The sequence below is a fragment of the Lissotriton vulgaris genome, chromosome 1_1 (genome assembly GCF_964263255.1).
Source record: "Lissotriton vulgaris chromosome 1_1, aLisVul1.2, whole genome shotgun sequence".
Taxonomy (NCBI): Eukaryota; Metazoa; Chordata; class Amphibia; order Caudata; family Salamandridae; genus Lissotriton; species Lissotriton vulgaris.
The window spans coordinates 1268507858-1268521636 of record NC_141685.1 but is presented as its reverse complement, the minus strand read 5'-3'; the positions used below and the strand labels follow the sequence as shown (position 1 = coordinate 1268521636).

The 13779-nt window shown below is 40.4% G+C and overlaps 1 protein-coding gene across 1 annotated transcript in view; it reads left to right on the top strand.

Annotated features, from left to right (window-relative positions):
* RAPGEF3 (Rap guanine nucleotide exchange factor 3) overlaps positions 1–13779 on the top strand; it is a 977833-nt gene that overhangs the window by 497890 nt on the left and 466164 nt on the right. Inside the window, exons 9-10 of the mRNA XM_086964721.1 lie at positions 5934–6080; positions 9138–9253. Of these exons, the coding sequence (XP_086820847.1) occupies positions 5934–6080; positions 9138–9253 (263 nt within the window). The remainder of the gene's footprint in view (positions 1–5933; positions 6081–9137; positions 9254–13779) is intronic.

The window sequence follows — 13779 nt, the reverse complement described above, 5'->3', positions numbered from 1 at the left end:
CACAATCGGTTAACTCCAAGTTAACCAAAACCTTTGCTCTTGGTGATTTATACAGAAGTTGGACGGCCTTTAATAAATTGAGAGGAAATACTAATAGCTTTAAGACTTCCCACAGATATGACCAGTGAACCTGGTCAAAAGCCTTTGCGCCATCTACTGCCACCAGCGTCACAGGAAGATTATAGGTTTCCACCAAATCTATCACTCCCAATATTTGAAAAGTTAATTTGTTAAGCTGTCTTCCAGGAATAAAGCCTTTCTGATCTTTGTGTATTATGCTCTTAATATTCTTTGCAATTCTGGTGGCCAAAATCCCCGCAAACACCTTATAGTCCGTGTTTAACAGAGATATGGCCCTATATGAGCCAACCGCTAGGGGTTCCTTATTGGGTTTCAGTATCAATGTTACTGTTGCCTTGGCCCAACTTACAGGAGGATCTTCCACCTTTCTTAGTATTAAATTAAAAAGTTCCCTGAGCTCTGGTACCACCTCATCTAAGAGGTTAAGATAGATTTCAGATGGAAGGCCATCAGGCCCTGCAGCTTTTCCTCTAGCCCTTTTCCTGAACTGTTGTTGGATCTCCTCTTCTGTTATATCTACTGATAATATTGCCTTCTGATCTTCTCTCAACTTTGGGAGTTCGATTTCTTTAAAAAAACGTTCAAGTGTCTTCCTTATACAATTTACACATTAGAAATTATAAATTTTAAATTCTTTATTCGGAATTTCAGTATTAGAAATCCATAAAAGCAATGTTAATACATAGTAAATCAATCATTAAAAAACAGAGTTGAACAAATAAAATGTTGAAATGCAGAATGATTTCACATACAATAATAGGTTTCGCAAATTATTTACAGTACTGTGATTTATGGAAATTACTTTACAGGTTTTTCCTGTGTCTGTATATGCATTTCAAAAAGTTAAGAACATGGTAGCAGGTGAGTTCAGTGTCTAAAAGCTGTAAACACAACATGGCAGGACGGTACTGCCTAAAGCCCCAGGATTTTAACAGAGTCAATAACCAGAGTTTACGATGTTCATGATAAAATTTGCAGAACATAACTGTATGTAAAGTGGTTTGTGCTGACTTTTCGTCACAAGGGCACGGGGGTAAAGTCGAATCCCATGCGTTTGTTACTGGGAAAGCTATTAACCTGTGAAATAGATTTAATCTAAATCTTATCAGAAGAAAACGATCAAAGATACTGTTCTTAAGATTTAGATAAGGCTGAATAGAAAAAGTAGATTGAACCATTACAGCATGTTGAACAGACGGTTTGCCTGCTTCAGATTGTAGTCTCAGATTTTCCAAATGTCCCAGGGCTAGTGCTTTTAATTGCTTTTTCGAAAGTTCACAGATCTTTTCAGGAGTGGAGTAGTATTTTTCTACTCCTAGGTCAATAAAAAAGTTCCTGATGTAAGCTAGCCATTTTATTCTTAGAGCGTGGTCTAGTGTCATAGCATCTGCCACTATCATCTTGGCGAGTGCATTTTTTTCTGAAGTCCAGATGCGGCGCCATAAGAGTAGCGGTTGTATTCTTGCCAGATCCTCAATGTATGGGACGCCTAGTTCAACATGACATGCGTACGTTGAGGATCGCTTTGGGGCCATCAGGAGGAACCTCAAAAAAGCATTTTCTGCAATTTGTAGGGCAGAGACATCCGTGTGACCCCATACGCTAGCTCCGTATAGTGCTGTTGATTTACACATCTGTCTAGAGACCTCCAGCCCAATTTTGGCACTATTATCCAATATGTCCCCTGGCATATGATCTCTCAGGCATTTTATTTGGTTACGCACTCTATCAGTCTTTGCTTTCCATGCCAACAGGACACCACTTTTCTTCCCATAGTAAAAATGCTGCAGGTTACTAACCTTCCATTTATCTGTTAATATTTTATCCAGGGCTCCTTGATATTCTGATTGCAACAGTTCTAGTTGTTTCCTAAGAGACGCCACATTACTAGAGCTCTCAAGGGAAGCTTTTTGTACCTCCTGCTCTTTATTCTTAATGGCTTCCAAAAGCCTTTCTTCTTGGTGCCTCGCACTACGTTTTTTACCTGCCATAATACTTGCACCTATAGATCTCAAAAAGGCCTGAAAGGAATCCCAAATAATTTGAGGTATGGCTGACCCACTGTTAGCTTCAAAAAACATCACTGCCTCTTCTTTCATTTTGTAAATTACCCCCTCATCCAACAGAATTGTCCTATCCAGAGTCCATCTGGGTATACCCCTCTTATTGGGGGTTTTTAGTGATAAGAGGACAGCCGAATGATCCGAAAATATAGCAGGTACATGCTTAATCGTTTCAATCCCAGATACCAGCTCATAGTTTAATAAAAAAATAATCAATTTGGGAATGGTGGCCATACTTTTTACTAAAAAAGTTAAAATCTCTCTATCCCCCATCTTATGTCTCCAAATATCGATTAAGTTTAGCTCTCTAATCATATTTTTAAGCACTGCCATAGTTTTTGGTGGCATAACATATTTAGCTTTGGAGGTTCTATCAAAGCTTTTATTGAACACTAAGTTGAAATCCCCTCCAATTACCACTGGGGTGTTAAAAGACATTAAGCATGATTTCAATTTGATTAGTGGAGCCATGTTATCTTCATTGGGCCCGTAATAACTAACTACAATTACAGATGTTCCTTGTACTTTTATCTTAGCTAGGGCCCACCTCCCAGAAGAATCTGTCTGCTGACTTTCTACTATAATACCAACATTATTTCTTATAAGAATGGCCACCCCCCTCGTGTTGCTACTTTGATCCGAGCAGACGTTATCTTGCACCCAAGACCATTTTTTAAAGGCATTCACAAATTCATGTTTTGTTAAATGCATCTCTTGTAATAGTATAACGTTCGCCTCAGATCTCTTCACAAATTCCAATACTCGACCTAACTTCTTTGCATAACTCAAACCAGTTACATTCCAGGATACAAAGTGCACTAAATTCTTCATCATTATCTACACTTAACCATTGTGTATTTCTTACGTATATTGTGTCTTACTATTTAACAATGTGGATTTCCTATATACATCTATATATATGAACTATCCCTATTTTGGGTTTTCCATCTGTTTTAATAAACCATCAACCTCCATAGGGTCTCTAATCATGTGCATTTTGTTACGCCACATTATCTTAAGCATGGCAGGAAATTTCATTTGGATTAGGGTCCCCTTGGAAAGTAACTCATTCATTTTGGAGCGCAGCTCCCACTGTCACTGAGAGGTTCTTTTACCCAGGTCCAAACATATTTGATATGTGGCATCCCCGTATTTTGACTCTCGTTCCTTTAACGCTCGCCCCAGCACCAACTCCTTGATCGAAAAGGTTAAGAAGTGTACTAAAATTCTCCTTGGGGCCTTTCTCCCTGGGTGAAGTCTATACGGGTCTCTATGAGCCCTTTGGAGTTCTTTATCCCAATCAATGTCCCTCCTATCCTGAAGCAGGTCTCCCAAGAGTTTACATACGAAGCCCTTAATGTCCGAGCCTTCTGCGTTTTCGTACACCCCAAGATACGAACATTGTTTCATCTAGCATGGAGTTCCAACCTTTCCAGATCCTCTTGTAAGGTCTTATTCTCTTCTCTAAGGATCACTATTTCCTTGGAATTTCCTGCTATGGCCTCGCCCAGCACCTTTGCGCCCTCCTCCAATGCTGACGTACGCAACGCGATCCTGTATAACCTTCTGATTATGCTCAGAGGTTTCAAACCTAGACAACATACCCTGTCTTAACTTCAGTAAAAGATCTGTCACCTGAGTTGTCAAGGGAGCCTCTCCCAAAACACCCTGGTCCATCCTCACCACTTCTTCATTGATTCATGGGAGCCCCTCCCTACTGAAACCCTCCTCTTGCACAAGTTGTGGTATAAGCATAGGTTTAGGGACAGGCTTAGGCGTCGGAATAGACGTGGAAAAAATCTGTGCAGGAGTACTCGGAGCCCCTGGGGTACTGGATATAATTTCTTCCAAGCTTTCTACCACAGTCCCCATAAGAGGAGAGAAACGATTCTCCAAACTCAATGGCTCACTGAACTCTTTCTGCCCTGCCTGTAAAACTGGGGTGCCTGCCCCCTTCCCTCTTGCCTCAAGAGACTTCTCAGTCATTGCTGGGCCTGCCACTTGCTCCATGATTTTAAGATATGACCTGAGCGAGGGTGGCAGTTTAGACAGTAAAGCTGCTGCTTCTTTTTTACACTATATCACTCTCCCTCCTTTAGGAGGTTTCTTAACCGGAGTTATAGCTTGGGGAGTACTAACTTGCCTCGCAGTAGGACTCTTCTTTCCTGGCATGTAACGCAAAAGATATCTATTCCTTGCAGTTAAGAGAGGCTGTACACCCTTGAGGGCTTCTTGAAGGGCTCCAGCATTCCCAAAATGACTAAGAGAGTTTGGTGCCTTTTATGCGAGTTGCTCCTGCCCCTGAACTTGTTCCGTATCAGACCCCCCTATTCCTTTTAATCTCTCTGGTCCCCGAGTGCTCAAAACATTAAGAAGTAAGTCCCTTGATACAGGGACCTTCTCCTTCTACATCCACTCCTGGATTGCAATTAACTTTGAAATATGCTCATGTGGTATTATTGCGGGAAAAGAAACTCCTGCCCCTCTATATATACATTGTAGCCTTGTTATTGCCTTCTGAGCGGTCCCCTCAGAGGTGTCTGCCCGGACCCCGCTTGCTTGAGGGGCGGAGTCGCGTCCTGCTGGAATCAAACAGGTACTAAGGCCCATACCTAAAAGGAACACAGAGTTGTGAGGAGACTGTAATGGGGAGGGGGGGGGGGGCGCGGAGTTGCATCCCTGTTAGAATCAGACGAGTGCCGAGGCTCAACAGTAAACAGTAGACAACATGAAAAATGCAAGGGAGACCACCGTAATCAGAGATGTCCCAAACGGAACCCCATCTCTCCCGCCAACTCGCCTTACTTTATCACGGCATGAATCTGCAAAGTCCACATAGTTCATTCTCCTACCGCACAGCGTTCCTCCTGATCGGCGCTAGCCAGCCACACCATGTTCCTCAACCACGTGATCGCCCCAGCTGCCTCCCAAAAGCGGCTTCCCCACTTGACCAAATTGTGTGACCCTAGGCAATTGGTTTATTTTACTTTGCCTCTTTTGTTCATTATTACATATAAGAGCACCTTAAAATACTCAAATTCTGGGTGTGCTCTCTACAAAACCTTCTCCTGTGTTTGATGTAATAAACTATAATTTTATCCCTGTAATAAAAACAAAATAGGCCACACAGGGGGAACTACATGACCCTGATGATTTACCAACTTGCCTCATAGTTCACTATTGCCATTGTTGTCAGGGTGGGAGGAGCATGAACGAAATCTAATGTACTAATGTGAATCACCTCTGCATGTTAATAAAATACACTTATGAAATTTGGAGAGGCTATTGTCATATTTAGTACACATTTAATGCTAGATATCTTAAAAGTAAATGTGTTGCTAAAGTCACTGTTGCAGGACAACAACTTATTTGCATCTTTTCTATTCATTTAGGTGTGAATAAACCTTTATTTAACATCTTTCTGAATTTTCGTGCTCTCTCGAGAAATTACAGCAGGCCAGTGCTGTTGTTCAGCAGGCATGTGAAGGTCGGGAGGGCTGCAAGCAGCCCCGGGTCAATACTTTAAGTATCACTGCTGTATACCAACAAGATGCAGCAAAAAAGTTATTTGGTTGTGCAACTGACTGCTCGTGTACACCAGTGATGGACAGCAGAGAAATGCTGACACAACTGTAACAAATGATCTTTTTATAAAGGGGTTACAACTATTTGCTACTCTGCAACTTCCAGACAAATCTGCGAAAAGGCTGCAATTCTGTAAACGTTCACATGCTTGTTATAAATGGCGATAAACAGGGTTTTTTGGACACCTCTTGTGTATCTTTGTAGGGGCTGGTGACAACGCTGCATGAGGGCGACGACTTCGGCCAGTTAGCTCTGGTGAACGATGCCCCGAGGGCAGCCACCATCATCCTGCGCGAGGACAACTGCCACTTCCTGCGTGTGGACAAACAAGACTTCAACCGGATCCTCAGGGTGAGTTAGAGCTTGTCGTGCAGAAGACGTCAGGCCCTGAGCAGGCAAGATTGGGTGGCCAAATGATTGCCAGAATAGATCAGAAATGCATTTTCTAAGTAACAGACCGTCTCCTGTAGAAAAATAATTCTGTATGAATCTTTTTATTATTGACTATGATAATTGTTCCTTTTGTGACTATAAAGTATTATCCATAATAACATGTCCTGTAAAAATCCATATATTATTCCAGACGTTCATTTTCTACTAGTCAGTCATGACTAATTGTGAATATCAATGGTTCACTAGGCATCTTTACACTATTGTCAATGGTAAACACTCATAGGACAGAAAGGATTGCTCTGTGGTTTCAGAATGGAGTGGAAGCTAGTCTCGTCAGAAGCTTTTGTGAGGCTCAGATAACAAACAGTTTTTTGGGCTTTTTTGTGAATTTATGGTTACACCCAGTGGCGACTAAGATTATTACTTCAATTTCAATTTATCTTCAATTTACAAACATCATTTTGTCATACTGGGCCCGATTCACAAAAGTAATCTAAGACAAAATACTAACTTTACGACTTTCGGTATTTACAAAAGGCTTTTAGGAGTAGTAAAGTTAAGATTCCCAACTTTTCTACTTCTAAACTGATACAAAATCCTAACTTTTTGACATTAGGTATTCACAAAAGGCATTTAGGAGTTCTAAAGTTAAGATTCCTAACTTCACTACTCCTAAACTGAGACAAAATCCTAACTTTTCGACTTTAGGTGTTCACAAAATGCATTTAGGAATAGTAAAGTTAGGATTCCTAACTTTACTACTCCTAAATGCCTTTTGTGAATATCGAAAGTCGTAAAGTTAGTATTTTGTCTCAGATTACTTTTGTGAATCAGGCCCACAATACATAAAGTATTTCTACTGACGTACTACAAAATACCAGTGGGCGTTTCTCCGCTAAGTCAGAGGAGCATTGCCCCACTGACTTCAATAGGAAAAATAAAATGATAATAACGTATTTTTATTAGTATTTTATTTTTCCTATTGAAGTGAGTGGCTTGTGGGGTGGGGCTGGCCAGAGCAGTGAGAGGAGTGGTTTGCACTGCTTACATGCGCATGACTACTTGGCGGATCCTCCCAGGCCGGCCAAACAGTCCTGCACATTTTGCATCTTCCCCACCAGGCTGCATCTCAAAGCCTGGTGAGGAATATACAAAGCCTCATAGTCCCCGTCTGAGCGCTCTGGTTCGGTGCTCAGGCCAATCACCATGCTGCATTGCATGTCGTTGGGAGCCTGGGAGCCTGGGTGCTTCCTGCAGCTGGCAGAGGCAGAAAGAAGAGAATAGAGAAGAGGCTGCGGGTAGCGGGCTCAGGTAAGGTTTTTTTTCACATTCTGTCCCATTTGGGGAGTATGCATACATATTTGTAGTACACAGTGAGCAGATGTGCCCTAACAGCCAGATTTCCTGTCTTTAAAACTAAAGAACCAGGGCTGGGCTCAACATCCAGTGATTCAGGGCGAATCATTTGAATTCCTTGTGCCTAAAAAGACACAATAACAACAAAAAAGTTGTAATGTATTCTGGTTCTCATTTAAAGCTTTCTAATATCCCTGGGCCACATTTGTGCTATATAAAAATAGCAAAAAAAGAAAAAAAAGTAAGTGCCTGGAAAATGGGGAGCAGCTACAACTAAATGGAATTTAATTGGGTGTTGGGGGGCATGCCAATACAAACATTCTCCTACACAAGTGTAAGAACATTGTTATTCACAAAATATGTGGCTTATTGACAAGCCCCTTGCGCTGCTATTGCGCCACTTTTTTCCCATATTAAAAGTGATGGACCGACGATGCTATGGGCTTGTAAATTAGCCCCTACGTTTCTAAGTTAATACAGCCCTAACGGTGGCAAGCAGTAGTAGATGTACTCCAGAGCAGCATTGGAGTAAGTCCACTACCACACATAGCCACTCCCACAGACAATAAAGGCGGCAGTGACCTAATATAGCATTCCAGTTTAAGTTTAAATTTATGTTATTTCTATTTAAATTTATATATTTTTAGTCTTAAAAAGTATGTAAAATGAATAATTGAATATTTTATTATTTTAAAAATTAATGTAACTTATTTAAAAAAAATAACAAATTAACTTTCTAAACTTAAATTAAAAAATAATTTAAATTGAACATAACTTTTAATTAAATGTATGCAATATAAATAAAAAATGCTAGTGGGGTGGTTTTATGTGACTATATAAAAATAATATTTATAAAGTAAATTAACATATTTAAAATATTAATATACATGTAATTCGAAGTGTTAATGTGCTTAACATTTTATTTTATTATTTCTAGAGTGAGAATAATTATTTATTTAGTTCAAATGCATATTTTACATGAAATAATTGTTTTTTAATCATTTTTAATTCATATATTTTAATAATTCTTCCTGTACTTTCCGGTAGGGAGCCTCTGCTTATGAGTGATTAGCTCCCAGTAGCACTTTGCAAGCCAGCCCTTGGAAAGGGTGGTATTATCAAAGATACCTCATGTGGATATGAGGGTTTCTGATCTCTCATGGGGATTAGAGGAATCATTGTGAATTATGAAGGAAGAGCCTTAGACTGAGCGATAAGGCTCTCTCGGCTCGCATAGTTGATGGAGGTACAAGTGGTTTTATCTATCCTAGGTGTTTGACAGGCTTGTGGGTTTAAAAGGCCAGTTGCAGGTGACAAATCAAGGATTATTTCATTGCAAAAGAGTATCTTTAGCCTTCTTCTGAAGCACAGATGTTTTTCTTTGTTGTCAGTGTTGGTGGGAACAAGTTCCAGGCAACGGAACCTTGTAGTGACTCTTCCTGGATCTCTTGTATTTGGATGGGCACACAGAGCATTTTCCAGTCCACAGGTACTGGATTGCTTTGTGGGGCTGGAAAACAGTGTGAGAGGTTTTACGGTGACAAGCTGTTTAGGAGCTAGTACCAGTAGCATCTATCATTAAGTAAGGAGAGGCCAAACTTGCAAGAAACACTGACTTGTAAATTTTAAATGTATTTTATATGTTTACACTTCTTCTAGGATGTGGAGGCTAACACAGTGCGCCTGACGGAACATGGTAGAGTTGTGCTGGTGCTAGAAAGGAACCAACGTGGAGCAAGTACCAACGAACAGGCTGCATCTCCAGTCACTAACAAGTACGACCTGTCAGCCTATCGTTTTTCTCCCATGTGCCTAGAAACACTAATAATAGAAATAATAAACAATTTGTGTCTATATATAGCTTCATCCCGCTTTTTGCAATATTTAAGTGTTTATATAAACTATTCAATGGTATTGTTTGTCACAATATTGAGGAAAATTATATTGATCAGCACATATATCAACTCTACAATATTGACCTCGTCAACTGCCACCATTTGATCAAGGTAAGCATATGAAGAGGAGGGTAGATTTACTCTTCTTAACTCCACAGCTACTTACCTTGACAGTATGCTAGTTGTCATTATTGTGAAGTAGGTATATGTGAAGGTCGAGATTATAAAGTTACCCCACATTGTTTGATTTGCTTGCCTTAGTAGGATGGAAATGTTGCTCAGATATAAATTTACCTTAAAAAATGAAACCACAAGAGGCATTAGGCAAAACAGTAAGAAGTTGGTTTAATTAAATGCAGCAGCCGGAGACTATCGACAGAGTAGAGCCTGAAGAAAGTCTGTCATTGTGCAGAAGTTTTGGCTGACCATTTATACTATTCATGAGATACAATAAACCAATGTGGCATTCTTGGCCTAGTCATAAACAAGAAGTACAACCATCTGATAAGGGGGACACAGGTGGCTCTTGGCCTCGGGGAGAGCTAATGTCGGCCAGTGTGCATGTGTCCAGATGTCCGATGTGTGAAGCATGTTATCACTACGTGTAGTGTGTATGCTGTGTCCTGATTGGCTAAGTGTAACAAACTTTATGTGGCATCTATATTTGTGGTATTTTGGGAACACGTACCTTCAGCCAATTTCCTTGGACCTGTTTGAGGTGTATCTTCCTATCTGTGAGATCGATGGAGGTTTTCCCTGGGTGCGCTTTTGTCTTTGGACTAAGTGTCACCCCACCTCTAACCAATCAATTGGTAGGCTCAGGTTTGTGTTGCAGGGCCTGGCTGACCACGTATCTCTGACTTGGTGTTGATGGGGAAGTCACCTTGGGTGAATCAGATAGCAATGATATGAGTTGGTTAAAATGTGTGCAATTAACATGGCGGTCATTGATATTTTTCCTGACATCTTCAATATTATGCGTACAGGTGTCATAGTGTACATTGACATTGTTATGCATGCATAGATTATGGCTTACATTGACATTATTTCTGCTGGTATCAACATTGTTATACGCGCATAAACTATGGCATACATTGAGATAGTTTCAACTGTTATTGTCATTGTTATGTGAGCCTATTTTTGGCGTGCATCAACACTGCATTTATTGGTATTGCAATGGTCAGGCCTGTATAGATCATAGTGTGCAATGACATCGTATTCACAAATATTAACATAAAACTGATTGACATTACCTTGATTTGAACTCAATACCTGTAGATCACAGCACATGTCAGCTGGCTGTCTTTACCTAACAAATCCTTCTTAGCGGGTACAAGAGTTTGTCTGTAAGTGAATTCTTTATGGAATGGACAGGATGGAGCAGGAGTGAACCTTAATACCAATTATACTTTGCTGTCAAGTCAAAGGTATGCTCCATTGGTGCTGGTTAACTTTTTAAGGTGTTCCATATGTTTGTTTTAGTATGAAATATGAGATGTTTCTCATAGAATATTACATAAGAATTGCAATAGGTATAAAGGTCTAAACCAAGGCTGTATACCTTAGGTCTAGGAGAGACAGCTTTTCATGATGTAGATAATAAATACATTTACATCAAATTAACCTAAGTGAAAGTAATTTATATAGTTAGTAGTTATCCAGAAACTCTAGCAGAAATCCTCACTCCTGGCAATGGTTTGACTAAAAGGACATCGCCAAGGCTTTGAATTCGTAGCATACTCTTTTTGGGGCAAAGAGCAGAGACATAATTGGTATTGTTTTTTAACCAGAATGTGTAGTTGTGGCACTTCTGTGATTTGTTTTACCTCCATGAGAACACTATATCGAAGTACCAATGTTAACTAATATTTGTACTAGAATTTTGATCAGATGAACTTCTTGCCATACTGGTCAGATATCAGTGGGTTTTTCGATGAAAACCTAAATATTTGTCCAACTACCATGTAGAAGAGAGAAAGAAAAATCAAAGAAACTGGAGTAAAATGGCCCTCTCCCTTTCCTCTTCAATGATAAAATATGTAATAATTACATTATCAATAATTATAATAGGAGCAATAATGATAATAGCATTTACATTCATGGCAAATAATATTCTTATTAATACATAAGTAAGTAAGATGTACTTTCTTGTTTGATTACTTAAAATCGTTACAATGCTGTCAAAGAGCCAAAAACAAACACAGAGTAAAATATACCTATATATCAATAATATCTGGGGCCATGAGGTGACTGATAAAAACTGACTCCCACTGTGATAGCCAACAGGAGTTGCCATGTTATTTCCCAATCCGTGAGTTTGGTACAGAGGATGTTCCTAGTCAATTCCATCAAATGCTGCACTGTAATCAATAAAGTAGGCATAAAGCGGGGGTGAATTTTCCAATGACCTTGATCCCCAGGTAGGAAAGAGCTAACACATAGTCCATAGTTGAGGAGTTCGCCCTGAACCCCATCTGATAGCATCGGATGATGTTGTAGTCATTTACCCATTTCTCCAGCTCATGTAGGAGCAATTTCGCAAAGGTCTTACTAAATATGACTAGTAGAGCAATTGACCTGTAGTTTTCAGGAGAGGTGATGGCCCCTTTTCTATGAATTGGATGCCAAATGGAGCGTGTCCATGATTCCCCGATGGCAGGCAACAGAACACATTTGTTGAAGAGGCTGTGCATGTAGAGTGCCTGTTAGAAATGGGTCTCCAGTTGGTAGTGGTTTGCGCACACACACACGCACGCATGCACACATGCAAACACCCCCGCACATTCACATACATGCACACACACACTAACACAGTGAAAACACTACAAAAGGAGCCCACACCAGCTTAGAAAATAGCTAATATTTAACTGAATAAAACAAGACAAAAACAACAACAATCCAACATACACAAATCAAACTCACTTTTAAAAGGTTAAGCACGTTTAGTCCAGAGAAATCAATGGATGCACTTGCTTAGGACAACATACCTTAGATGTGTCAAAAATGAAAGGCGATGCGAGGTGCAGTAATGTAATGTAATGTAAATGTAATGTAAAATGAATTTGTAGAGCGCATAAATCACCCGAAGGTCTCAGAGCGCTAGCAGATACCTCAGTACAGATACAAAGAGCAGGACTATGAGTTGGTTGCCAGAAAGAGCCAGGTTTTTAAGTGCTTACGGAACATTAGATGGTTAGGTTCTGTCCTGATCTGGAGGGGCAGGGAGTTTCAGGCTTCGGGGGCTGTTTTACTAAAGGCCCTATCGACATTTCTGACCGTACGTACCCTGGGGACTGTCAGAAGTGACTTGCTGGAGGATCTGAGAGATCTTACCGGATTGTGAGGTTTGAGCTTTTGTTGTATGTATGTTGGTCCATGTCCATTGATGGTTTTGTGGACTAGGCAGCATAACTTAAATTTTAAGCGCTTCTTTATTGGGAGCCAGTTCAAGGTTTTTAGGCAGGGCAGAGATGGGGTGCGTGGGGGGAGATTAAGCACCAGTCTTGCAGCAGTATTTTGCAGGACCTGCAAACAGGCCTGGAGAGTGGTGTTAGTTGAGGACAATAGTGAGTTCCCATAGTCTATCCAACTGACAATAAGTCCCTGCACAATTGGCATGCAAGATGGAAGAATGATCCATTTAAAGATCTTCCTCAAACTACTCATAAGGCCGAAGCAGGTGTGGACTACTTTGTTGACATGTTCAGTCATAGATATTATCAATAAAGTTTTGCAATATTTATCATAAATCACTGTCAGAAATATATTTTTAAAGAAAGCATTTTTAAATCACATAACATATCTGTGCCTTTCTTGAATCCTTTAGGCTACATACCTTGAACATATAGCACCAACCAATAGATGACCTTGCACTCCCAGGCTTTAAAAGTAAAGTTCTTACTTTGGGAAAGACCTGAAATTAATGCTGAAAATCCTGGGAGCCATAACTTCCTTGGCCCTGGATACTAAGGGGGCACTTTTTAAACTTATTTGGGGGTTCTACTGAGACGCATGCATCCCCCCACAGCTTTCTTTTTAGGTATTAGTCGTTCCCCTGCCCCCTGGAGCTACCAGAAGGAAGCAAACTTTGCACAAATACAGCCCCTCAGTACATTATGTGATGCTCCCTTTGTGGAACGTGTATATTTAAAGAGCTTCCACCACTCTACTTTTTGTTGCCTGAGCGTCATGCCCGTGTCTTTTTTTTGTTTTTGCAGATTCTGATGTTAGGAATCACCGGTCCCACTTGGGACACCCTGATGTGTATTTTTGTAGAGGCAGAGCAGGGAACCCACTCCTGCACTGCACAGCTCTCTTCCCGCCAGGCTTTTGTGTTCTTCATGCCTGCTCCATTTGGGCATGGTGTTGGAGTTGTGTTGGATGCCATGCCCCCCCCAAGTCATGGG